Source organism: Ornithodoros turicata, chromosome 7 (assembly GCF_037126465.1).
Source record: "Ornithodoros turicata isolate Travis chromosome 7, ASM3712646v1, whole genome shotgun sequence".
NCBI classification, from domain to species: domain Eukaryota; kingdom Metazoa; phylum Arthropoda; class Arachnida; order Ixodida; family Argasidae; genus Ornithodoros; species Ornithodoros turicata.
Window position 1 is genome coordinate 8,658,967 of NC_088207.1, and position 25,493 is coordinate 8,684,459.

A 25,493-nucleotide genomic window follows, 5' to 3' on the forward strand; every position below is an offset into this window, starting at 1 on the left:
CTAGCGCGCTGGACATGCCACATCGAAACTGGAAGGTACCCGGGTTTGAATCCTGGTGCCGGCTGTGCTGTCTGGGGTTTTCCCTGGGTTTTTCTCAGACGCTGTCAGACATGTCGGCCCAGGACGCACATTCCCCTCAGAGCGTCAGTCGTGACGCTGCCCACCTCTGTGAGGCCGACAATGGCGAGAAATTTCACCAGCACCACCACCAACGACCCATGCCTAAAGTCTATCGACCCATTGATGGATTTTGTCATCGCTTGCCACTGTAGAGGACGATGACCTTCCTCTACGCGAATCCCGACCGGCGATGATGGTATGCCACGGAGAGGCGATGACGGTGGCCTATCTCCATGGCCGCGACGGTGGTACTGAAGCGGGTGCTCCAGGCGCGTGTCCATCCTCGTCGTTGTCCACCGGACGCCACATCACTACCCCCTCAGACGCGGAGCGGCGATGAAGCAGATGATGTCCACGACTTCACTAGAGGAGAGCAGCGAGGGTGATCGTGGTTGACGTGCACAGTTGGACAGGTTGACGGCACGGCACACCTTGGCGAAGCATTACAGCTGATGAGACGTCACGTTCCAGTAGTTCAAGAAGAGTGGGGAATAGAGCGAGGCGGCTGGCGAAGTGCGGTTCCTGGGGTGCCGCTACCGCCACGGGACCCAAAGCTCTGAGTGTCCCACGGGAGGAGAGGATAAGGCTGTGCGAGCCGTGGAGAGATGCCGAGAGGCCGGCTGAAGCGTGCCGTGGCGACGGCTGCCGCGACTGCAGCGACCGGCAGGTGAGCCCGAGACTTAAGTGTTGCGGCCGCCAGAAGGACGAAATGTTGCGGGGCAGATCTGGTCCGTGAGTGTGACGCTCAGTATACAGTGAACTCGCCTATGTGCCGATGGCTGTTCGTAGTAATATGGCCATTAACTTGCCAAGTGCAGGAAGCCGTACAAGAATGTGCCGAGCGAGGCGTGCGCATGAGTGGGTGTGAAGCCTGTTGAAGCGGCAGTCTGATAGCGAGCCGGGTCGGGGTAGGTGCAGTTATAATACCAAGACCGGCACGGGAGCAACGATCTCCAAAGGCTGTCGCAGTTGATTGTTGAATCCTTTCACGAGCGTGGGGCGTTCCTGGGCTGATAGGCTTCCTGGGTTCGACGCTCGGCGGCATGCCATCGGAGCTGGTGGAAACGTTTGGGATGGTAGTAGGCCGAATTATGACGAACATGGTGTTCATTGTTCGGGTCACCAAATGTAGAGGACGATGGTCGTCCTCTACACGAGTCCCGACTGGCGATGATTGTATGCCACGGAGGGGCGATGACGGTGGCCTATCTCCATGGCCGCGACGGTGGAACTGAAGAAGTTGCTCCAGGCGCGTGTCCATCCTCGTCGTTGTCCACCGGAAGCCACACCACCACAGCCGTAAAGAAGAATCCCTTCTCCACCGCCTACGACTCAATGTTGCCCGTACACCATCACTTATCTTCAAAATGGGTCGGCCAAATTCACCAAACTGCGATGTGTGTGGTGTGGAAGCTCACATCCCTCACCAGCTCCTATATTGTCAGCAGCACCTTCACCACAGGAACACCCTTCAGCTCCAGACTGGCTGAAACGACTTTTCGTTGGTCGCTCTCCTTGGTAGCGTCCTGCACCCAACCAGTGGCTGTCACTGCAGCTCTCCTCGGTTTTCTCCAAGCCTCATGATTCTTGAACTGCATGTGAGGTTGTTTAGTGTCTCTTTTCTTCTTTCTTTATTTTTCCTTTCCTTAATTATTTTTCTTTCCTTTTCCTTTTGTTTTCGGTATAGCAAGCCGGCTCTTTGCCTGGCTAACCTGTCCTTTCTTTTTTGTCTGAATAAACATACCCCCCCCTCCCCAACAAAGGTCCTGGACATTTGTCACAGAGCATTGGTATTATGAGTGAGGTTGTATTTCAAAAATAATTTATTACTCGATACTCGGTAATTGATTACTCGAAATTGTAATCGGATTACTCGAAAAATTACGGGTTCAAAAATGCAACTGATTACTGGAAAAATTACTTGTTCCGAACTGTAACTGATTACTCAATAAATTACTCAACAAAGTAATTGATTACCAGTAATACAACTACTTGTAACGCGCTACGTATAAGTCTGGCTACTATGTGAAAGGACATGAGGTCATGATATGGTTGTGATCCAAGTGAAGGCAGCTAGTTCAAGTGGTACCAGTGCAAACTAGCGGCAGCACTTCATGTAGCGTCTTCCGAGGCCTTCGTGTGCTGTGATTAGACGTCTTCTCTGTGCAATAGGGTCTTGCTTTGACCTGAAAATTAAATGTGTAAGCAGTTTGTTAACAACATGCAATATGTAGAATACGTGTATCACTATAACTAATTTGATAAAAATCGTCGTCTCAGCTGCACTTCATACGTTTGTAGCACAACAGCAGCAGCAGCACTTATATTATGAATAATGATGTCATCCGGTGTTTCCCAGCTTAGGCTGCGGGACACTACCACAGCGCGTGTGGCTTGATATGATTTGATGCGTTAGCATTACACGCCTGCGAAAGTATCAAGGCAACGGCCTCGATCTCGTCCAGTAGGCGCGTTCCTCCACTAGCGATCGAAGAGCCCAAGGCTGATGACCGAAACTGCGCCAAGGTCCAAGAATCTTTGTTGTACGGTATCAGGACTGGGCTGTAATACTATTTTTGTATTATAATACTAATAAATAATACTGGTTGAAAATGTGTATTATAACACTAATACAGTAATACTTTCGAAACAGTGTATTACTAATAATGTATTATAATACATTGGTAATACGGGAAACACATATTCCTTTAGAACTTGCCTGTAGAATACACCAACGCACACGTAGCATTTATTGCGACATTTATTGCGCACATGTAGCATGTAGCATTTATTTATTGCGCGGCGTCGTGAGCGGGCGGCGGAAATACACGCGCATTTCCGGAGTCGGGAGAGGAGAGAAGTCGAGCCGAAAAAACTGCCATGCTGAACATCTATCACGATGTCGACGAGAGCTGCCGAGAAGACAGCTACCGACGGCGACCAATAGGATGAAACAGAAAAGCCACGCCCCCTGATTTTTCGTCTGCTTTGGACGACGGAGAGGTCACCGTGCTGGGAACATGAAAATCGTGCGCGCTGACGGGGCGGCGGAAATGCGCCTCTACTTCCGCCGCCCGCTCACGACGCCGCGTCGGGCGTCGCCAAGTGAGAACTGGCCCTCAGAGTCCGACGTAGTCTTCGCCTACCGCCGCCCACGTTGCGCGCCGATAGCCAGCGTTCGCTACACCACGCTTCCTCATCCTACCGGGATCACAGTCTGACGCGTTTCGGCGTAGCGCAATGAAAACAGCACCGGACATTTGCAGATTTTGTAGTGGGAAAGCAGTCATATCTGAGCCCGAGTGCTGGAAGCCGACTAAGGACAATCCGAGCTCCAATCGTTGGCACTGTTATGTTTGTACTACTGTAATACGGTTGGTAGCCCCAAAGATAGACACTAAATTGAATAAGAAAGTCCCACGTCTTCCCAGCTGTTCTCCTTCTTTTGCTTGTCTCTGTAGTCCATCCGTCGTTTATTATATAGGCACGGATGCTACTTTCCAGTTTCGATCAGAAGCCCAATGGGCGACGCCATGTTGGGAAATGCGAGTCCACCGAAGCCCACGCCGTCCACAGCCCACTGGCCACCGCCAGATGTAGAGTATTGTGCTACCCTCCCGACGGCGGCTGACGTAGACGTACATTGTCCCCGCGCTTCGCCGAGTGGCGTTGAACTATGAACTCTCCAGCGGCGGCTCGCGATGCGTGGCGGTGCGTCGTGCATCGTAACGCCCAGCTCCGTCGAACTCTAAACCAGGCTTAAGTGTCTACACACAATTTGACTAACTAAATTTTCTTCAAAAAGCAGTCTTCAAGCGCTCGTCTGTTCGGTCTGAGCACCTGACATGCAAAGGAAACTCGTTCCACAAGAGTAGATGAACACAAGTTGCTGTTTAACCTTAAATATACAGATTTGACTGTGTAAAACCAGAACAAAATTGACCGTTTAGGATCGTGGGCCTCTCTTCGTGGGAAGATTGAGGCCTCCCGCCTCCTTCTTAAGTGGTCCATCCTACAGGCAACATATGCCAACAGAAACTATAGCCTTCTTGCGACCTAAAAATGGTTTCAACCTATGCTTAGTGACTTCTTAATCTGACTTTTCAACTTGAATTTTTTGAATTTCAATTTGAATCAATTTGAAATAGTATAAATGATTGATGACATGAATCTGCTTTGAAGGCCGAGGTTGCATTTAATATCAATGCATGCCAGAGCCAAGTTATACATCGTCTACCTCGACAAAAACGTTTAGTCTAACGATAACGCTCTTGCCCGCGTGCGTTCAGGATTTAATTTGGTCTCGTGCTGTAGCGGTGCTAAACCGCATGTTCTTGTATGTTTGTGACTTTGTCTTCTTATAAGTTTACTGATACATTTTCTTGATATGCGCTAGAACCGCGTAAGTCACGGATGGAAATGCTATGCCGGGCTCTATTCGCTGAGTCACCGGGCCGAGTCGGGCGTCATAAAAACAGGAAGTCCCGTGCCGGGTTGACCATTTTTCGATGTGCCCAGGCAGAGTAGAGCCCGGAAAAGTCGCCTCATGCAGAGCTCTAATGCGGATGCGATGGACGAAAATCAGCAACGTAAGCGTCGTGCGACAAGGCGTGCTGCCATTACATCCGGCCACATGCTCAGAAATGCGCACCAAAGAGTACAGTACCGTTAAAAGAGCTCTGAGGTGACATTTACCGTGGCTCGAAATCCTGCCTCGTCTGTCAAGCTGTGCACCAGGAGTCACCATGCAAAATATTTTCGCTCTGCGGTGCGTTATAGCTGTGCAATGGAGAGTACAAAGAAACATTCGGAGAAACGAGCCACGTACGGCCGACACGATTCTCGCGTGACGTATTGGAGGCTCCGTGCCTTGTTTGTTTTTATTTTCTTCGCAGTTCACGCGCCGCTTCTACATGCTAGAGCTACGCCGCCGTACGTCACTGGCCACGTGAGAGGAGTAGCATACGTCACGACGTCCTCTGGTTCTGCGATGGGTTCTTTTCACGAGGAGAAGCATTTTTCAAAGGTGTGCGGAACAGAGCCCTCGGGCTGGCTCTGTAGGTTACCTGCGCTCCTCGTCCTTTCGCAGAAACTAATTTTATTCGTTGGAGAACACTATGCACCGAAAAATAAGAAAAAAAGGGGTGACCTCGGTGCCCTTTCAACAGGAAGTGGGCGCTTTTGTAGCTGACACTCGTGTTTCTGAACGAGGCTCATGGCAACCTATAATTGGGACAGTGGCTGTATGGAACTTACTGCCATCAGGTGTGATGCTGTCAGGTGGCTTTGCTAGTGAGCTTGAGCATGTGTGGTGTTCATTGAGGACGTTGTTATTTAGTGGTCAGGTGTTGGTTACTCTAACAATTGTTGCTGTCGTGTTGATGTGTCACACACTACTGTGGATAAATTCTATGTCCATGTGTTGTTTTTTGCGTGCTGTATGTTCCTCTATATGTTGTTTGTACGAGGGGTGTTCAAGTCAAATCGGGACTTTCTGTCTCCTGAGTGTACAAATGGCTCGCGCTACTTCTTTTTCGTCACATTCACACGCGACAGGCCTCCCCGTTCACCACGTTGTGGTCCAAAGTTTGTGCAAAACAGAAGACACGTGCTGGACAAGATGGCCGACAACGAGGTGAGCGCGCACATCGAACAGCGAATTATCATGAAGTTTCTCGTGAATGAAGGCGTAAAGTCATCTGAAATTCACAGACAACTTTAAGCTCAGTATGGCCACGATATACTTAGTCGCAGCAAAGCATTTGAGTGGTGCAAACGGTTCCGAGACGGGCGTACATCAGTGCTGGGCGATCCCGGCCGGGGCGGCTCAGAGCCCAGTGTCAGAGTTCCTGAGAACATCCAACTTGTGGAGCGCGTGATCCTCAAGGACTGACGGATAACATGTGTCGATACCAATCGTGCATATAGTGCGATCAATAGTGCATAATGCTGCCAGGTTCTCAGGAATGTGTATAAGACGCTGAAGCAAAAGCGGCCGGGCCTCATCACCAAAGGAGTCCTCCTTCTATAGGACAATGCACGCCCGCATACCGCGCATCTCACGACACGCACCTTACAGGAACTTGGCTGGGAGTTGCTGCCACATCCCCCTTACAGTCCAGACCTCGCCCCTAGCGATTTCCATCTCTTCGGGCCACTGAAGGCGTTCCTTGGGAGCCACCACTTCAGCTGCGACGACGAGGTCAAAAATGCGGTCCGATCATGGCTGCTACGGGCCGGTAAGGATTTCTACGCTGCTGGCATCCAAGCCCTCGTGAAACGCTGGGACAAGTGCATTAGTGCAGCTGGAGGTTGCGTTGAAAAATAAAACTAATTTCTCGCCTGTAAGTTCATTTTACTTTTGCAAAAAATGAAAAGTCCCGGTTTGACTTGAACGCCCCTCGTATATATATGTATATCCTCACAAGTACAATATTGTGTGATTGGATTTGTTGTTAAGACCACCATACAGACCAGGCCTCGTGGTCTTGTATTTTTTTGTACTCTCAATTGAGACATAATAACCATATCAGTATCAGTATGTTTTGTTTCATTTCTATTGTACATATTTGTATTGTGTTCCACTCCTGCTTGGGTCAAGAAGGCTCGCAGTATGTGTTATTAAATAAATAAATAAATAACTGCAGTTTCGAAAATTTCTGACTTGTCCGCTATGGCGCCCCCTCGACATACCACTATAGGACACAAACAGCGAGAAGATGCCAAAAGGAAAATAGAGGAGGCAGACGGACCTCCACCATCACCAGCCACCACGACTGAAGGGTCCCGGAAACGGAGAGAACTCTCCAAACTGAGGCAAGCGCAAGAGCCTCAGTCGTACACGACTGTGTATGGGACGGAGCGGGTTGTCGTGGCCTAGAACTCAGCTTGCCCAGTCGCATGTGTCCCCAATGGAGGTGGACGAGCCCTCGAGCCCATCAGTGGCCACCATGGATAGCCAGATTGGGCTCAACTGCCGAGGGCGGAACTGCAACCGGAGCATTTTACGCTCAGCGACTCATATGCCTCGATTTCACATTCGCCCGTAGTAAGCGGACGTGTTCTACTTCTTGCACCACTTCCCCATCTTCAATCTGCTGAGAGTGCGAGACGTTGCCGACAACGCACTAGCACCCCCCCTCCCCCCTCCCCCGCAACTAACCGAGCCAGCACGCGCCCCTACGCCGCTCGAGTCGACGCTCGCCGGTCCGTGGAGTGCAAGGGTACGGAACAAAAGCCGCAACTACGTAGATCAGTGCCTAGCTTGTAAGCCTAAACCGTTACTGTAGCCTGCATATACGTCTAGTCATGCAATATTTGTACAATAAGTGTACATACACTGTGTATGTTATATGGTTTCGTTCATTTCCCTACTTATCTGTACCCCTCATGCACGCATCCTAATGAGCCACATAATGATAAACAGAACGCAGCCAGGGACACGGACGAGGAAGTGCACAAAAGTGCAGTCGTCCGTGTCCCTTGCTGCGTTCCGTTTATCATTATATACAGTTACCAACTACCCCGCATTTCTACGCTCGTTCTAATGAGCCACGTTTCACGGAAATCAATGCGGTGGCGTCTCTGATACCACAGTCCCTTAATATTAGTCAAACACTATGCCCTGACCCGTGACCATGTGAACCTAGAGCCCTCTTGCCCATTGTATCACTTCTTTCCTGAATAATAACAACAATTAGGATAGCACGTCACGTGTTAGTTGCAAAGCGGAGGGCACCCAGTAAAGCCCAACCAGTGGTGATCCAGTCAAATATTCCACCGACAACTGCAGTTGGACACGGAATAAACCCTTATTATTGTCTCTCGAAACGGACGCTTGTCTGGCTATCTTCGCTGCGCTACCGCTCCGATCCACGATCGCAACAGCGGGAAGAGAAATTCTCACACCTGTGGGATGCAGCTCTTATAGGAACCTTCTTGTACTTCACATGCAGCGATTTCCAATAAATGCCTTTGTGCTACAAATGTTTCAGAATCCTGGAACGTTTTTCTGTCCTGTATGGACTTGTCTTGTCTACTTTTGTTCGGCGCATAAAACTTCCACCAGGAAAGGCTTGGATGGCACCAAGAAAATACATTTCATTACTACCCACCGGCCCCAAGACTGAAGCCCTTGATGAATTCCATGGGCAGAGGAAAAACAACGGTCGAGTTTCTCTCCGCTGCGATTGATGTCAGTGTTTGGAGGTAGCGAAGCTGTAAAGCTGGACCGGACATGGATATCACATCAGCGGCTTCTTTGAGTGGACGGGCTGCGCGTTGCTCTCCTTCAGATGCAATCACCTGCAAGACACGGGAGATTGAACAAGGGATACTCAAAAGGCACGGAACAAAGGGCTTCACTCAAGTTACATCCGTGCGAAGTCCTTTCCATTCGAGAAAGTACACATAACAGCAACAGACCATGAACATAAGCGACTCAAATCTTCAATATTCTTGCGCATAAATCCTCTTTGGAGACACTTAAGCTTCGTGTTTGTCATAAGTGTACAGACGTTCACGTGTGCTCAAGAAGTTCGTGTCATTATTAATCAATGTTTGTCACTGTGAGTCGCCTTTCCCAACAAGCTGCTGTAGTTCTACTACATGTTCACTTCTACGTACTTGACTGCTACAAACGTCCTTTAATGTGCTACCTTTGCGTGTATGTAGCACATTTGGTACCGCCTAAGATACTTTAAGCTGTGCTTCAGACACACTAAGCCATTACCTAAGAGCAGCATCCTACAACACTATTAGGAAACTGTGATGTGAAAGATGCCCAAAACGATGATGATCATGGTAAAGAAACGAAAAATGGGGACGTACGTCGCGACAAAATAGGGCTGGCTACCCCAGTAGATCTACACACAGTTGGTTAAAGGAAGAAGAAATGCACACACTAAAGTGAAAAGCAGCAAGTAGCAGGGTATGTCACAGTTCAGCCGATGGGAAACACTTGTCGTGTGTCGAGAAGTTACAGAAGTTAAAAAGAAAATATCTAGTAGCTGGGTTTTATTCGAGGAAACGTTGGAGCGCTTCCAAAGCACCCACTCAATAATGCGATTGTCGAGAACTCATAATTTTTACTATGTTAAAGTGTTGGGCGTTCAGACAATCTAATCTCGCTTACAGGACCCTGCTACTGGCGGCATACATGGAACACTCGACGTAAAGATGGTTCTTTTGCCTCTGCCATGACTATACTACGTTTGAGGTTGCTCGAGGAACGTCAGGGCAGAGCTTAACACTCTTGGCTAGGGTGATCTTGCTCTGTCGTGAAAGGGATGTCGTACGCTAGCGTCTTTCCTATGAGAGACCTGTGGACACCGAATATACTGCTTTCGCGGAGATAACATACCGACAAGCGCAGTTCGCTCAGTCGACGCTGCTCTTGCATTGGGACAACGCATCTAAACCAAATAAGTCTGTGCTGCGGTACTCGGCTTATCTGGTACCTAGCAATCTAAAGTCGAAATTTCTCTGGATGGCGCCGCGTAGAAGGCACCATCACAGTTTTGTTTTCTGGTGACACGCACAAGACACTCTGAAGTGGGTAGATCGACTTAACAATTGCTTTTCTGCATCAGTTACAATGTTCACTCATCTGGGATTGATCAGGTCTGACAGATAGACGTTTATTTGTTTTTGTCCTCCTCTCATGTCGATGATCAAATCCAATCAAGTTTCACTGCTGTCCACTCCTGGCCTCGTCGTGTAAAATACGCAGTTTTTATCTATGCAGGGCTCTGCTTACTAATAATCATATTTCTAGGCATCCTATACAGCCGATGTTGCCAGCGCATTTGTGTGGTTCAAATTCGAATAATAGCAAATTCAACAAATTGAAGTAGTAGTGGACTATCACTGTGACTAGACTGTCACGTCCACGTGTTATACTGCGTCCACATGTCTAGATCAATGTCAGCTATGCCTGCATTAAAAATACGTAATTTAGTGTCTTCATTCTCACGATGAGAGTTTGAGGTCATTCACCAATCTTAAATTCAGTGCATTCTGTAGTGTACTAGAAGGAGGTCCTTTCTAAACGATTTCAATTTTCAGCAAGCTCTGGCTTTCTGTCACAGACGAGCAATGGGCAAAGCTTGATATAGGAACTCGAAACGGCAGCCTAATGAGCTGTATTTCTCAGAAATCGGAGAGAGGAAGGACGCAGAGGTACAATGACAATGATGACAAGAAATGTAACGTGATTGTAAAAATGAAAGTGTAACGTGGTTTGGTATCACACAAAGAAAGGAAGAAGACAGATGAGACGCCTATACTTTTGTGGCTCCAAAGAGGTGGTAAACATTCACATTTCACAAAGCTTATGAAATTTTAAGTTAGACTTGCTTCAGTATAGCATGGTTGGTGTGCATTGTCAACGACATAGCTCAACAAACTAACAACGCGTAGCTCATACTGGGTAATATCCTAAGTACTATAGTAATGAGACGATAACAGCTTGCATACCTTCGCTCTTGCTTCTCTGGAAGCTTCAGCCTCTGCTGCCATAACTCTCTGCATCTGCACTGGGAGCCTTACATCCTTTCTATTGGAAATATTGGTGCTATAAGTCCGTGCATGAAACAGTACGAGCTTAAGTGGCACCTTGCACTCCGTCTCATGACAACCCTATTATGCATAATAAAGTCACCGGGTTTCAAATATGAACAGGATGAGATATCATTTTGCGTCCATCTCTGTTTTAATGTGGGATACCAATATGCTCAGAGTTTAGTACGCGGTAGAGGTTACCTAAGCACACGAGCAGGTGATGCAACCTCAACCATTTGCAACTTCCTCAACAGGCATCGAGTGCTTATGCAGTCAACAATGAGCATTCAACTAGCGAAATAAAGGAATTCACAAAAGGAAACTCCTGTAGAAAAATGCCATACAGAGTCCTCTGCAGTACAGAGTCCGCTGGTGCAGACATGTGCTTTTAAGTTGCACGTAGTACCTTTCATCAGAAATTTCAAATTCGAGTCTACCGAAGATTTGGTACAATTTGGTACATGTGGGCAGTGGGTACAATGGTTGACTGCAGTTTCGCCCTTGAGCTGCGGGTCAACTAGATCACGAACTTTGTGTGCATTTACGTTACGTGACGATATTAAAAGTCTTGATATTAATATTAAGTTTGAGGGGAAAACACAGGACGAACACAGGCCTGCTATGTTCATTAAAAGTCTTGCTGTACCTGTACGTGTAACTCGAGGTGCCTGATTCATTTGGGGCCATTTAGGGTAGACCTCATAGGCAGACAATGTTGCGTCGGAACAGCAACATTGTATCAATGATGCTCACAAAGATACGTGCCTGATCACCACTGGGATTATAATGATGGTGACATGAAGTGAAAGCATCGCAAAATATTCCACAGTTGCATTGCCCGGCCAAAAATGTTGAATTATTCTGTTTACGGCTTTGAAGTATGTTTATGCAATACATAAGGTACAATAAGGCAGTAACTTGCATTTCGACTCTCTCCACTTTCACTCCCCAGGCAGTTGTTGTATCATCCAAGTTGGTCTACGATCAAATAATACACATCTGTACATATGCATTGGTTCGGAATAGAACAGTTAAGCAAATCATTGCTGTCTGTCTGTTAATGCTTTAAAGTTCTTAAAACGTAACATGTAGCCGCAACGCCGAACCTGCCCAAGGCTCTGTCAGGCCAAAGAGCACACAAAGCTATAATGCTGCAAATCGCGCAAACTTGCTGCTGGCTTTTTCTCATGTTGCATTTGAAACGGAATGAACACCAATACATCCCTAGACTCAGCAGATCTGCTTTGATATAGTCTGAACCAACTAAACCAATGCAAGCAATGTATAATTAAGAGAGAGGGACAACTTGCAGCATAGTCCGAAAGCTGGACTCATACAGTTGAGTAAAAGTATACCCACTTGCATAGTGTGACCAATAGCCTCTCGCTCCGATAGTATCTCTGACAAGTTTCTAGTGCCAAGAGCATTTCTCAGGCTGGTAGCAGCCAAGAGGTGAGTAGAATAGCCACAGTTCTCCACGTTTGTCACTGCGGTTGTTGCATTCTGGATACGGTAGAACACCACAGCGTCGACAGTTACTGTCACAGAATCCTTGGTTAAGATCTACAACGACATACCATCATCAGCTGACATTGTGCACCACCTGTTGAGTCATCAATCTAGGAAGGACGACTTATTGCAGCACTAAGAAGCATGTATCGTTCGTGATTCAAGTGCTCACCGGTAAAAGAAATGTCTAGGAATAGCGCTAAGCATACCTCTTGCTCTGGAACATTGTATGACACTGTCCGGAGGTCAACCTTCATGTAGGTGTCGATACACGGAATTATGAAGAACATGCCTAGAATCATAATGAAATGCATTAAAAACGAAGACTTCTAACTGCCTAAGCGCCTGCCTTCAATTCATGCCTCAAGTCCATAGTTTCACCATTCACTCTTTCTTTTCTTTTTTTCTTGTTAAACTTTACTGTCAACTTGTGTAAACTTTTCTTGTCACCATTAGTGCCTATAGTTGAATAAAAGGGCGTACAAAACAAAAAAGACAACAGAGAACGAGCTCAGATATTGGGGTTTGTTGCACACCACGAGCGAGGCGGTTCTTCCTTCCTTCGGCCCTATTCGCCTCGAGATCGAACTGTAGGTGGCGCTGCGACGGATGCCCTAGTGGGAATACGGCATGATCGGACGCAGCAGGCTCTGGCTTTTCTACGCAGATATCGCAGTGTTTCTGGTTGAAATGCCGCTGTCAGTGCCTCACATATATTACGGATGTGTTGATATGCGATGCTTAGAACGCTGATAATATGTGAAAGTTGACAAATAGTACTGCACTGCGATGCGCTCGAGTCGCGAAGTTATGAAAACAAAATGTTCTGTGTGCTTTTGAAGGAAAACACTGCCTCCTTTGTTCCAAGCGTAATTTTGTTTAGTCTTTTGCTGCTGTCGCTCGAATATGTATTCGTCGCTTGTGTATTGCTTGTGCAGCGCCTAGCATGCTGGCCGGCATCAGCCCCATCTCATCATCGTATCTCTATGTGTGTGTGTGTGTGTGTGTGTGTGTGCTGTCTTTCTGTGTACCTTTTTATCTTACGTCGAGACAACAAGGACTTAAAAAAAAAACTCACTCAAAATTCCTGTCTCCACTGATCTAAACGTACTAATGTAGTACTCAACAATAACAATGAATCTAAATGTACAAATGTGCAAGAATGTAACATAAGGGCAGAATAGCCCAATAAGTATTGAAGCCCTTCGCTACAATTTTTGCAATTCGTCTCCTGGGTGGGCATTCACTAAATGGCGCAGGTTCCAGCGGCAGGTATATATTCTGAAACACGCTGTTGCACACGTGCTTCAAGCCCCAAAAAACACACGTGTCATAAATATATATATTCATGTATTCACATATTCCATGTATTAATACGTTCGATACAACTTGTGTTTAGCGCGTGTATAATATAATATCCTAACTGAGCATCATGAAGTAATTTAGGACAGCTAGCACAGAAACCATTCTATAAATAACTGTGACATAGTTTTATACTTACGATAAAAATACTGTTACAATATTGGCCTTAGCACTTGGTACATTTTGTTTAACACACAGAACCGCGGTGACAAATATAATAAAACAAAGGCCGAGTGGAATCCCCGTACTGGAACATATGCACGTTCTGTAGTTTTCTTCCGTGCTAAGCACGCTTGTGCAGAGAACTAGACAAGTTGAAAAAAGTTTTCCACCAAGTCATTTTCACTCATTTTCAAGTGATTGTAAAAGCTCAGATATCCAGAAATTGGGCCTTCCAAGCACGTTTTCGAGCGCGATGGCCACAGCGAAAGCACTTGCTCAAGCCGCGCATCCCCACTAAAGGCAGTTCACGGAGCAGCCGCATGGTGGCGACGCTGTTCGATCTCGAGGCGAATAGGTGTATCTCAAAACACAGGGACAAGTTTGCGAAATGTTTTTCTGAGTGTGTGCATGCAATAGATGACTGGCTGTCTGCAAACAATCTACGTCACAACGCCAGATGACGCGACCCGTCGTTGGCAAAAGAAAACCACGTGCATTCGCAGCGGCCAATCACATGCGTTGATGGTTTTTTTTCAATGATAAATACCATTGCGCGATGAAGATACGAAGGAAAACTTTATGTACGAGGCAGATACTAGACCACGTCTTACGAAACGCGAAACTGATAAAGTTACGCAATGGTGGCACCAATATCCTGCGGATGTAATAGAGAGTTTTAGTACGTCGTACGCAAAAGCGATAGAGTACGTAACAGATAGCGTTGGTGATTCTGCACACTGCGCGAAGCTCCCTTTCTGTTATGGTCGTGCGCAGAACCAACAACGCTATCCCTTGCGTACGCAAAGGCGATAGCGTACGATGTACTAAAACTCTATCACGTTTTCTTTGGTGATACCAAGATAAGGAGGAAGATTCGCAACGGTAGGGGAAAAAATGCGGGGCCCATATCTGATTTTGGAGGGAACAGGGGACTGTGGAAGGACCGGGGCATCTGTTGGTCCTTTTGGATAAGGAAAGGGAATTTCTGAATTATTTTAAGCGTGTCGTGTCTGTGCAAATGGGCTTTCTCGTTAGTGCAGTGCTTGTGTTTTCTCATCGTTCTTGTGGTTTTCGTTCTTTTAATTGCAGTGAATTAGCAACGGGCCCAGTTTGACGTATTAGGATCCATCAAGGCTTGTCTGCAGACCACCCAAGAAGGTTTCGTGAGCCAACACCAACTTTATTTGAATGAAGATAATTGGGAAGTTTTATCGCCACTTCGTGAGCCGGTTGTCATCCTCTATTTGCATTAAAAAACGTTGCTACCAGCTACAACGGGCAACCAACAAGAAAACGGGCGTGGTTCATCTCGCCCTTCAGGAAGAACTTCTTTTCTATTTGACTTGCCAGTCACCTCCCTCCCTTCCCGAGCTTCCCTTTTCGCCTCACTCGTGGTTTACAATATACCTTTAAGTCGTTACAAGGAGGTGACATTTTCTCGAATTTCAGAAACATTGCGTCCGGTTTTTTTTTTTTTTTTTTGCTTTGTGTGCCCTCTTATTAAACTATGGGCTCCCACCAACAGGTCCACCATTCCACACCATGGAATGGCTGCGGTGTGTTGAATAACAGACGGGAGAAATCGTCAACATGACGCACAATATCTTCAGCTTAACCTTAGTGTCCTATATTGAGTATGCTGGGCAAAATTTTGGTTCATTCTAACCACCTCTACTGTACATACTGCAAGGCGTATTAACATAAATAACATCCAGACATACAATGTACCCTTTCTTTTGTGAAATCACTTATGTTTCCTGACATTTCATCCACTATGTATATCCAGCTTAAGCCAATCTGAACCCCTCTCAGTTCATTTTAACTCACCTCAATATGCCTACCTATTGAAACTAAAATGTGCTGATACCTGAGAAATATCCACAGCGTTATCTTTTGCGTCGGTGTACATCTTTCGTAATAGAGTCGAGCCACAAATTCACAACACGTTTTTTCTTACGTGACATGCCGTAACACATTGATTTTCATTTCTCCAGCACTGATAACCAGTGATGGCCAGTAGTTAACTACATGTAGTTAAACTACTAGTTAAACTACCTGATCGTAGTTAAAAAGTAGTTATCAACTACTTGCAGAAATGTAGTGGCAACTACTAGTTAAACTACTATTTTAAGTAGTTAACTACAGTAGTTAGGTTACTGAAGGCGCCAACTACTTCCGATTTTGCCGCAAGCTTTACGGCACGATTATGCTTCCGACTTTTACCTTGAGCTACTTGTTTGATGAGAACGGTGGTGCAGAGCAATGTACTAAATCTTCACTTTTAATGCTCGTCTAGTGAAGCCTCATTTGCTGTGAAACAATTCTGTAACTTAGTTTATCGCGCAGGCACAGAAGGAATCCCGCCGCAAGCTTTGTATTTGACGATCGTAGCAATGGCTTGAGCGAAAGTTTATTATTGCTTGTGATTCATATTTAGGTGTCCAAGAACACTACGAGGGATTGGTGTTGGTGGACAACGTTAAGTAGTTATAGATGTAGTTAAACTACATTGCAGTAGTTAAAAAAGTAGTTTTAACTGCTCCCCTGAAAAGTAGTTGAACTACTAGTTAAACTACTCAATCACAAAGTAGTTAGTAGTTATAGTTAAACTACTGTAGAAGTAGTTGGTGGCCATCACTGCTGATAACCAATTCTATTTTGGATATTTCATTGCGCGTTACTCAATGACTCTCGATTAGTAATTAAGTTGTCAACGAGGGGAAATTGGGTTTTGCGCTTTATACCAACAAATCTTGAACAAAAAGTCATCACAGGGGCTGACGTGCCTTTGCTGTCTCCTATAGCTCAAAGTTCACAACAACCAGCCACAACTATAAACCCATTCAGAAACCGATATATGTTTCCGAGATGGGCCCGTACGTAAGATTGAATTATTGCATCAAATCACACATTGGGCATTAATCAACTACAATAGCACATTAGTTTTGTAATTCCTCTACCTGGGCCACGTGCTCCCCCTTTCACCAGGCGTCCCAGTCGAAATATGACAACTCTCTCGTACTCCTGAACAGTCTGGCAGGAAAAAAAAAAGACGATGGTGAAGGCAATAAGCATACATTACCACAGACAAATCTCAACTGAACTCACGTTCACAAAAAGCAAAAAGTTGAGCTGAACAAACATTCGAAGTACGGCACAAGTGGCCACCACAATAACACTAACAGGACATGTGCATGAACCCGGGATGCTCGGCCATAAAACAGGTGTGTTTTTAACGCACATAAAATAGAAAGTGTAGGTCACACATAATCTCCAATTGTATTATGGTAGTTGAAGGAAAGGCACCAGCAGATGGATTCGAACCAGCACCCTCTGACTGCCGGTCAGAGATGCTGTGTTTGTCCTGCTATGTGAATTGCACCACACACTACAACATTACACAATCTCGTCACCACACCATCAGTGTCGGTGCAGCTTCACCAAATGCTAATGCTGCACGTATTGATACATTAGTGTGAGCACATCTGCTCAAGGTGAAACACAAGCAATGACAAGGCGGCACTGAACCTTTCCTAGCAAGGAACTGAAGCAAGAACAGGAGGAAAGTGCGCAGGCCATCGTACTTTTGTCCCTTCAAAAAAATAATAAAGAAAAAGCACCACAGCTTGTTCCAGAATGTTATGTGTGCATGAACGTTCAGCAGGCATTTGACAGCCTCCGCACAGTTTTATTTTGAAGTAGAATAAATTATGGAATCAACCGCCTTAAAAGTAAACAGTTTTACATTAAGGCTTTCGCAAGATAAGGTATAATGAAAATGCTGCATGAGTAACAACAGTCAGCTACTGAGTCACATTATCGCCAGCCCATATTATCCAAAAGTTTGATGGAATATCAGAAAAGGTAGCCAGACGACTTCAGTGAAAAACTTCTAGGAAAGGTTCTACTATGCCAATTTGGGGTGGCACACATGGAAGAAGCCTTCTGTCTGACCACACACAGCATTATCGGTCACAGGTTATTCACCCGGCACACTGAGTGCAAGACTTGCGCATGTCAAGAGGAATCGAAAAAAAAAACACACGTGTACGAACGCCAGACAATTATCCAACGTACAAAATGCTTCAGCAGCGCGTGAAATAGGACATGACATCCAGTTGATCTTGGCAGTGTTTGCCATTCACCCACTGCAGTTTGAATCGGGGAAGAAAATATGTTTACCAGAACAGGTGAGTGCGTAGCTGAAAGCGCGCAGCAACGAAGGTTTGAGCGAGGGAACAAAATGGTGGAAGGAGGCTGAAAGAGATTGCCGATCCAGAACATTTCTGTGTCACTTGGACTCCGGTTCTCGTAATTTTCAGTGATTAAGGGAGCACTGCTGAGCAACACAAACAAAATTTGTCGCGGAGTGTTGATCACCACATGATGCTTTCATGCAGGAACTATCAGCACGGCGCATTGTCAAATCTCATGTTCGATCCCACATGTGTGCAGTGCTTTCTACTGTCATACAGTGGATGTCATAGGTCCTCGTGTAACACAGGAGGAGGTCAACAGCAGTCAGTCTACCCTGTCGAAACATCATCCGCTCCTAGTCACACGTCCTTACAGCTTAACTCCACTGACACCACGATCTTGAAGGAATGTGAAAATAGCGCGGTAGTCGTACGTCGGCTTCTGCGCGTTCAAAATTGAAATTTCCATTGTCCAATCACTATTCAGATCTCGTGGGCCGACGAGCAGCGCCCCTAGCGGATCGTGCGAACGGGCTCTTCATAGGGAGTTAGCCCGATTATGACATGGTCGTTATAATGTAGGAGGTGGTGGTCTACCCCAAGGCTAGATAACGAGGGCAACTTTTTCTGGCACTTAGGTCATTTCCTACAATGGGTCGATTTAGAAACAGTTTCTGCTAACATTATAAGACGCAATTGAAAGTTACTATCCGTACCCCGAGAAAGTCGTTAGAACTTGCCCCGCACGACGGACTGCGGAAAGACGAAATAAAGTGGCACACCGAAAGTGTACGTCGAAATAAAGTGGCCGAAATTCCCGACGCAAAATAAACTTCTGGAAATAAATGTCTCGTGGCACCCAACTGAAAATAAGCTGCACAAAATGCACAGTTACGCGCCGGAAAATGGCAGCAGCGAACCTAGACAAACCTGGACAGAAAATCCAGACACCGAAGTGTGGCGTGTCCACCCAGCTAAGCCTAACGGTCGCTAAAATGTGTCTTTGATTCCCTAGAACGGCTTGGAAAGACATCGACAACTATAGCGAAGACAGAGGTTCACCAATACAGCAGTTTCTAAATTCCGAGACCGGGAATTTCGCAAGCGGTAATATCGATGCCCTCCCCTTTGGGGGTCTCCACCAGCATGCGCTTCGCGTTCTCAGTCTACCGCAGAAAGAAGAAAAAGAAAAGAAAAAAACCGCCACCAAGGGTTGCATCGTCTCGGAAGTCAATATCGTAATCGGAACGTTGTTAGTACCACTTAGTTCGCGCTTGCTCTGAGTACTCCCAGAGAATCGCGTATACTTCATAACAAACCCTGAGACTCGGGGGAAAAACACAATAAACAGTAGTCTCCTGTTTAGACTCCTGTTTAGTGTGTTTTTTTCCCCAGTCTCCGGGTTCGTTATGAAGATCAATTATCACCAGCTCGCCTGCTTTCTCGTCGCTCTTTACGTACTATTGTGCTATCTGAGACCATTTGTTTGTAAATAGTGATAGGTCTATAGGCTTGGCAGCGCTTCCTGCACGCACAGCGAGCGCGTGCCCAATGCATCGCCGAAGCTAATGAAGGGGACCCTGGAAGCGCACGGATCCCTCAAGGCAAAGCCAGAATGCGGCGGTCAGATTCACTGTTGCCACTTGACAGAAAAATAAAATCCTGCGTTCCTGGGATAAATGCAAAAGCGGCCGCTAGGTTTCTCCGTCGCATTTTTTGTTGATCACAAGTCGGTTCCAAAACTTTAGAGGTTGTAAGAAATAGCCTATCTCAGAGTCCAGTGTATATCACATTTCGATATTGTAACTCAAGAGCAACATTCAGTTTCAAGGCGCACTCCCCATCCTAGCAACAGACATTTTTCATTCATAGCTTATGCGAAGTATGAAACTATGTTTCTATGTGACAGCCGATATTTTCCTACCTTAATGCACATTGGGAGAGAGATTGGAAACGTAAGGATAATGAAGAAAATGGAAATGCCTGTGAGAAGATAGGCACACAGACCTCCGCCACTATTCCTCTGCATACTTGGCTCTGATGGAATGAACACAAGACAAAATTATTAATACATAACAAGACGTAAAATCAAATTACAAATAATGGATTCACGTTTTGCGTGTGTACGTGCATCAAAAAGTGAAACAATGAAAATATTTTCGTATACAGATATATTTCGTTGTTTATTATTTCGGTGATACCTAACAGGACACCTGGGTCATTCCGCGCCAAGTGCTCCTGCGATTCTGCTCGATCCCCACCGATTTTTACGAAAAAAATCAGAGTTCATTGTGGTGGTAGACGTATCCCAAATCCAAAATATTAGCCCTAAATAGCGACGCGTTCCGGCGCTAGGGGGCTCTGAATTTCGCGCTTGGAGCAAAAACCGTGCCCCCTCTGGAAGCGTGCTGTGAGCGTTCTACAGCACCGAAGAAATCCAAAATTTAAACGTGTTTTCTAGAAGGATAATGTCACCCACTGACCGAGTCTCAATAGTCTACCGCAAAATTTGGGATTTGCAGGATCCTGGGAAACACTTCAAAATTTCCCCAAATTTGACATTTGACACATTTTTTATAAACATAGCTACAGCATCTACCAAAACGAAACTTTGCAGGTGTGAAGCCCATCAACAGCAGTCTATAATAAAAAAGTATTGAGCTTTTTCTCAACGACGTAGGTGTTGTAAAGAATTCAGAAATTCGCGGAAATCCTTAGAAAGTCCACATTTCATGGTGAAAATTTTCAATGGCGATAACAAGCTAGAAATACGCGCTTCACATAGAACTGTAGGAGAACTCCTCATTTATGCGTGGAGAAAAAATCAGGAAGGCTTTTTTTTTTTTATAAACTGAATAAATAATTTTTTTCTCAGCGCTATACTCGCGACGTAGGCTTTGCAGCGCGGTCACCGAGTATAAGTGTACGCAGATCCTGCTGGCACTAAAAACTCGGACGTAAAACACAAATTTTAGAAAAACGAATGCTGGAACTTGAGTGAGTCAACACTAAAGAGGTAATTTCCCTATTTTGGTAGAGCTATTTCGACGATCTCAATGTGGTGGCTGCACACAGTTCACTGAAACTACCGAACACCCACGCGCTCATATGTATGAAAGAATGAGCACTTGTGAGGATATGTCTCACAGGCATTCTGGAAGTAGACTCGGTGTGGAGTATCTGGTGTTCGACCCAAGTCGGGTGACTCATCTTCACACACTCGTAAAAAAGGCTGTACTTTAACTCCTATTTCCTGCTACATCTATAACTCCCTTTTGGACAGTACAATTACTCTAAAAAAATGAGTATCCTCACTCCCTCAAAGGAGTAGCATAACTCCCTCTCTGCCTGCCGGAGGGTAATATTACTCTCAAGTAGTGGTTAGAGCGCACACTAAATTTGTTCAGACCTATGTTAGTGCAAGAGGGGTGTATTTTGCAATATACACCGAGATCACACAAACATTACACCACTTCGAAGCTGAACCTCCCGTAGATGGGTGTGAATTGGGTGCACATCTACATTGGTGTGTAAAGGGTGTAATAAGGGTGCAATGGTTGAAGGGTGTTTTGCCTCATTGTAAAATGTTTGCCATTGTCATGGAATATGAATGGCGTGTGCACTGAGTCTTAGTTTTCCCTCGTACCAAAACCAGTAAGAAACACAAACGTTATCTTGATCGCGAGTTCATACACCAAGCAATTCCTCACTTCAGTGTGTGTTTTTATGCATATAATCAAATGAAACTTACACACCTCACCCTTCGTTTTGACTGGATCGAGAGCAGGGCTATCGAATTTGCAGTCGCTTGCACGACAAGCAATGTATATAGTATCTGTCTTCTCTTAGAAAGGAAATGCCTTTGTAAGTGAGCTTTTGGTTCGTCATCCATTTATGTGATGTTTAAAATGTATCTCAAAATTGAAGCGCGTATATCCTTATCCGTTTATCAGACCTATATTGACCCACTACGGCACCACCTTGAAATTGCTATATTGGGAGAACACAATGCATTTCATGTCCATGTTATGCATGTACTTTGGCTGATATGCATGATACACAGGCTATGGAAACAAAGCTGCACAAGTTACGCCATTGCTTAAGGGTGTTGATTTACATCAAGGAAGGGGGGGGGTCGAAGTAGCTTGCCGCTGTTGGCCGCACTCAAGCGGGCATCGTCACGACTATAGCAAAAAAAAAAAAAAAAGAACTCCAAAAATGATTCCAGTCAGAGTATCGTCCAATTGCCAGCGTATACCAAGAAGCCGCACACCCGCTAAGTAGATGTTACACCCTTTTAGAGGTAATGTGGGTGTGCCATAACTCACACCCTTTTAAGTGTAAAAGCTTGAAGGTGTTGTGAAATACACCCTGAGAGGTGGGTGTATTTCATTACACCCATCTTGTTGGGTGTAGCTGCAACACTCAAAAAGGTGTGCGATATGACGCACCCAACTGACACCAAAAGCGGCGTAAAAAGTTTAGTGTGCGTAACCCCACTCCCTAAAGAAAGTGAGGAGACTCCTTTTTTGAGAGTAATTGTACTCTCCAAAAGGGAGTGATATATGTGGCGAGAAAAGGAGTTAAAGTACAACCTTTTTTCAAGAGTGCACGCTTCGGCACATCCGGTTCAAGGCTCTCCCTTCGCTTCTCATGTTCACTGCCTTGTTTAACTTTCCTGGCGGGCTGGCTCGGAGGGCAATCCGCACTTGGTACACGTACAGTCTCTTGTAACAGCAGATCGACTCGGTCTTTGCTCCTTTTTTGTTCCTTTTTGGAATTCGGACGTACAACACAGTCTACACAGGAGTATCCTATATTAGCTGCAGTTTTATGAGACAGTTCGATTTCGACAGACTTGCGCAAGCTCAATTTGTGTTGCTGGTTTGTCAAACCACTCCTTTTGGTGGTGGTCATCGTTGTACTTTCGGATATCTTGAACCTATAGGTTCCGATGACGCTTTGGCGACTACTAGCTCCAGCAAAGACACTCTACAGCGGCGTGTGGTGAATCGCTCTCCTTCTTTTACCGTAGCTTGTTTTACTGCTTGTTGTTTCACGGGAAACGACGAATTAGGGCAACATATTCCATTCGCTGGCTTTTCTCTCCTTCCCGTTTGCTCGCGACTGGTGTTCCATATGAAAGTTCCTCTATGGGATTACAGCCTCTAATATATTTTAACGAAATTCAGCTATAGCTCAAATGGCGATATATATTTTTTGCTCCTAAAATTAACCTGTAGTGTATCACAGCTCACCCTTCATATGTAATTCGATTTTATTCCTTACTGGTGTCACAGTGACCCCATTTCCTTCCGTGACATTTTCTTGAAATCATGCATGTCATTTCTCCCTATTGAAAAAAGCACTAGAATCATTCTAGTGTTTTTGGTGGCTGTGATTTGGGACATTCCTGGTGCTTTGTTCTCTGATGTTAGCATTAGAATTCCCTGATGTCTGTTCTCTGGTGTTTCACACCAGGACCTCTGATGTGTGCGCTCTGGTGTTGCACACCAGGATCCCTGGTGTTCTGTGATGCTCCACTGTTGAACATTATGATATCTCATGCGTTAAATCCCGTGATGTACTTGGTCCGTTAGGAACCTCACAATGGACTAAAAGCTGTGCATAGCTGTAGACGTGTGTGTGTGTGTGAGAGAGCGAAAGCAGGATAGTGCAAGCGCGGCACCACAGCACGAACACGGTGTTAGTGCTGTCCTGTTTGTTTTTCTCTAAGCGTTCAAAATTATGCACAGCTTTCAGAGCCTCGTGAGGGCGCTGAGGAGCCAAGTACCTCACAGTATCGAATGCGTGAAACAGCATAATGTTCAATAGTCGAGCATCATAAAACACCACGAAGGGATCCTGACATGCATACATGAATGTGCAACATTCAACCAACACGGTCTGCTCGTTATTGCGGTACTAAGGCTGCTTGGGATGCACTCATTAATGTTAGCGACTAATAAAACCAGTCAACAATACAACAAGATACCACAGGTTTCTTTCTACTGGCGAAGGTGTCTCAGCTGTTAGCAGCCTAAACTAATTATTTGCATATAGTATACTGAGAATCAGAAATAGAAACAGACAAGCACGTGTAACAAAACTGTCTGTATTACTGCTACCATTGATGATACACAGTTAGGAGAAGTATGCACTCCACCAGTGGCGTAGCCACGGGGGGGGCTAGGGGGGGCTCGAGCCCCCCCCCTACCTGCTACGACGGACCCACGCAAATCGCGCAAATCCGAGGAGAAAATAATATATGGGGGGAGGGGGAACAGTGTAATGATCGCGAAAGTTCTTAAAGTTCATGGCGTCTATCTAATCGGCACTCTTGAACGGTTTTCAAAGTATGAGCTTTTCAAAATCCTTCCGATCTCGTGACACCGCCTCATTGGAAATCATTGCGTAATTGTATTGTGAACGCCCAAATCAATTACCGCACAAGTATTGTGTGTTGTCGCACCCAGGATCACCGGGGGGGGCGAGTTTTTGTATCGAGCCCCCCCCTACCTTGGCGGTCTGGCTACGCCACTGCACTCCACAATATAAAAGTACAAAAAGAAGCAATGTTATTTCTTCTACGAGTGTGAATACATCACATGCGACACAGTTATAATTTAGAAAAGCATACTCGATCAACTCTTCAGCCATTTTCCGTCCTCTCTTCTTGTAGTCCATATCCCATGAATAATCAGTTCACATGATGCCGGACAAAACACACATTCAAAGACGTCACATCAATGACCAGACGTCACATCAATGACCATTCGTCACATCTACCCCGAATGCATCTCTGGTATTTTCTCATACTTCCACTTGTGCACAGGTTGGAAAGCAAACTACGACATATAATGCAGAACGTCAAAACACATATTCAAAGGTATTCAAATTCGTGCGAAGTTTTCATGTTGAAAACCAGGACGAAACGCTACCTCAACCACCTCGACCAGCCCGCTGAGTTCAAAACAGACACTAATGCCGATGGCGCTGTCGCTGTCTTATGTGACAATGAGAGCGTAAAGTTTCGTTTTCAAACTCGAATGAAAGCCGCAAAGCCTGTCAATTTCGACACTCGGGGAATTATTTGCGATGCGAATTATCATTCCTTTGTAAAAGAAGTTGCGCTAAGGAACTCATGACCATTGTAAATAGCGGTTTTCATGGTAACAACGTGTAGTGCTCGTACCCTGGCGCCTGTATGTCTGGTGTCTGTGAACCACACCAGACCGCTCTAACGGTCACATTAAAACACTACGTCTGTCTAGTGCGCACACCAAGCATTCTAGAAGGCACCAGAATCATTCTGGTGTCGTAGTAGTCCACTCTGGTGTTGACATCAGGAGAACTCGACAGCACCAGAATCACCTTGGTGTCACGCCAGAAATTTTTGATGTGCACATTACAAACACCAAAAGAGTCTAGTGTTAACGCCAGGAAGATCAGGGAACACCAGAATAATTCTGGTGATTTTTTCAATCGGGCTGTAAAACCTTTTTTCTTGTCTATGTTTTCAGGCATGACGCTAACGATCCTCCGCCGTGTAGATTTGGGCCACTGCACTGCCATAAGCGCACA

The 25,493-nt window shown here is 45.6% G+C and overlaps 1 protein-coding gene across 2 annotated transcripts in view; it reads right to left on the reverse strand.

The window, feature by feature from the left end:
- Positions 1–1,925: 1,925 nt before the first annotated feature.
- The window catches only part of LOC135400190 (stomatin-like), a 43,893-nt gene continuing 20,325 nt past the window's right edge, over positions 1,926–25,493 (reverse strand). Inside the window, exons 2-9 of one of the 2 annotated variants that reach the window (XM_064631929.1) lie at positions 19,834–19,946; positions 16,674–16,746; positions 12,399–12,481; positions 12,040–12,243; positions 11,603–11,658; positions 10,597–10,675; positions 8,235–8,424; positions 1,926–2,306 (exon numbers count right to left, since the gene is read on the reverse strand). In XM_064631929.1, the coding sequence (XP_064487999.1) occupies positions 2,269–2,306; positions 8,235–8,424; positions 10,597–10,675; positions 11,603–11,658; positions 12,040–12,243; positions 12,399–12,481; positions 16,674–16,746; positions 19,834–19,946 (836 nt within the window). In that variant the 3' untranslated portion in view covers positions 1,926–2,268. The remainder of the gene's footprint in view (positions 2,307–8,234; positions 8,425–10,596; positions 10,676–11,602; positions 11,659–12,039; positions 12,244–12,398; positions 12,482–16,673; positions 16,747–19,833; positions 19,947–25,493) is intronic. The other variant, XM_064631930.1, reaches the window with a different exon arrangement.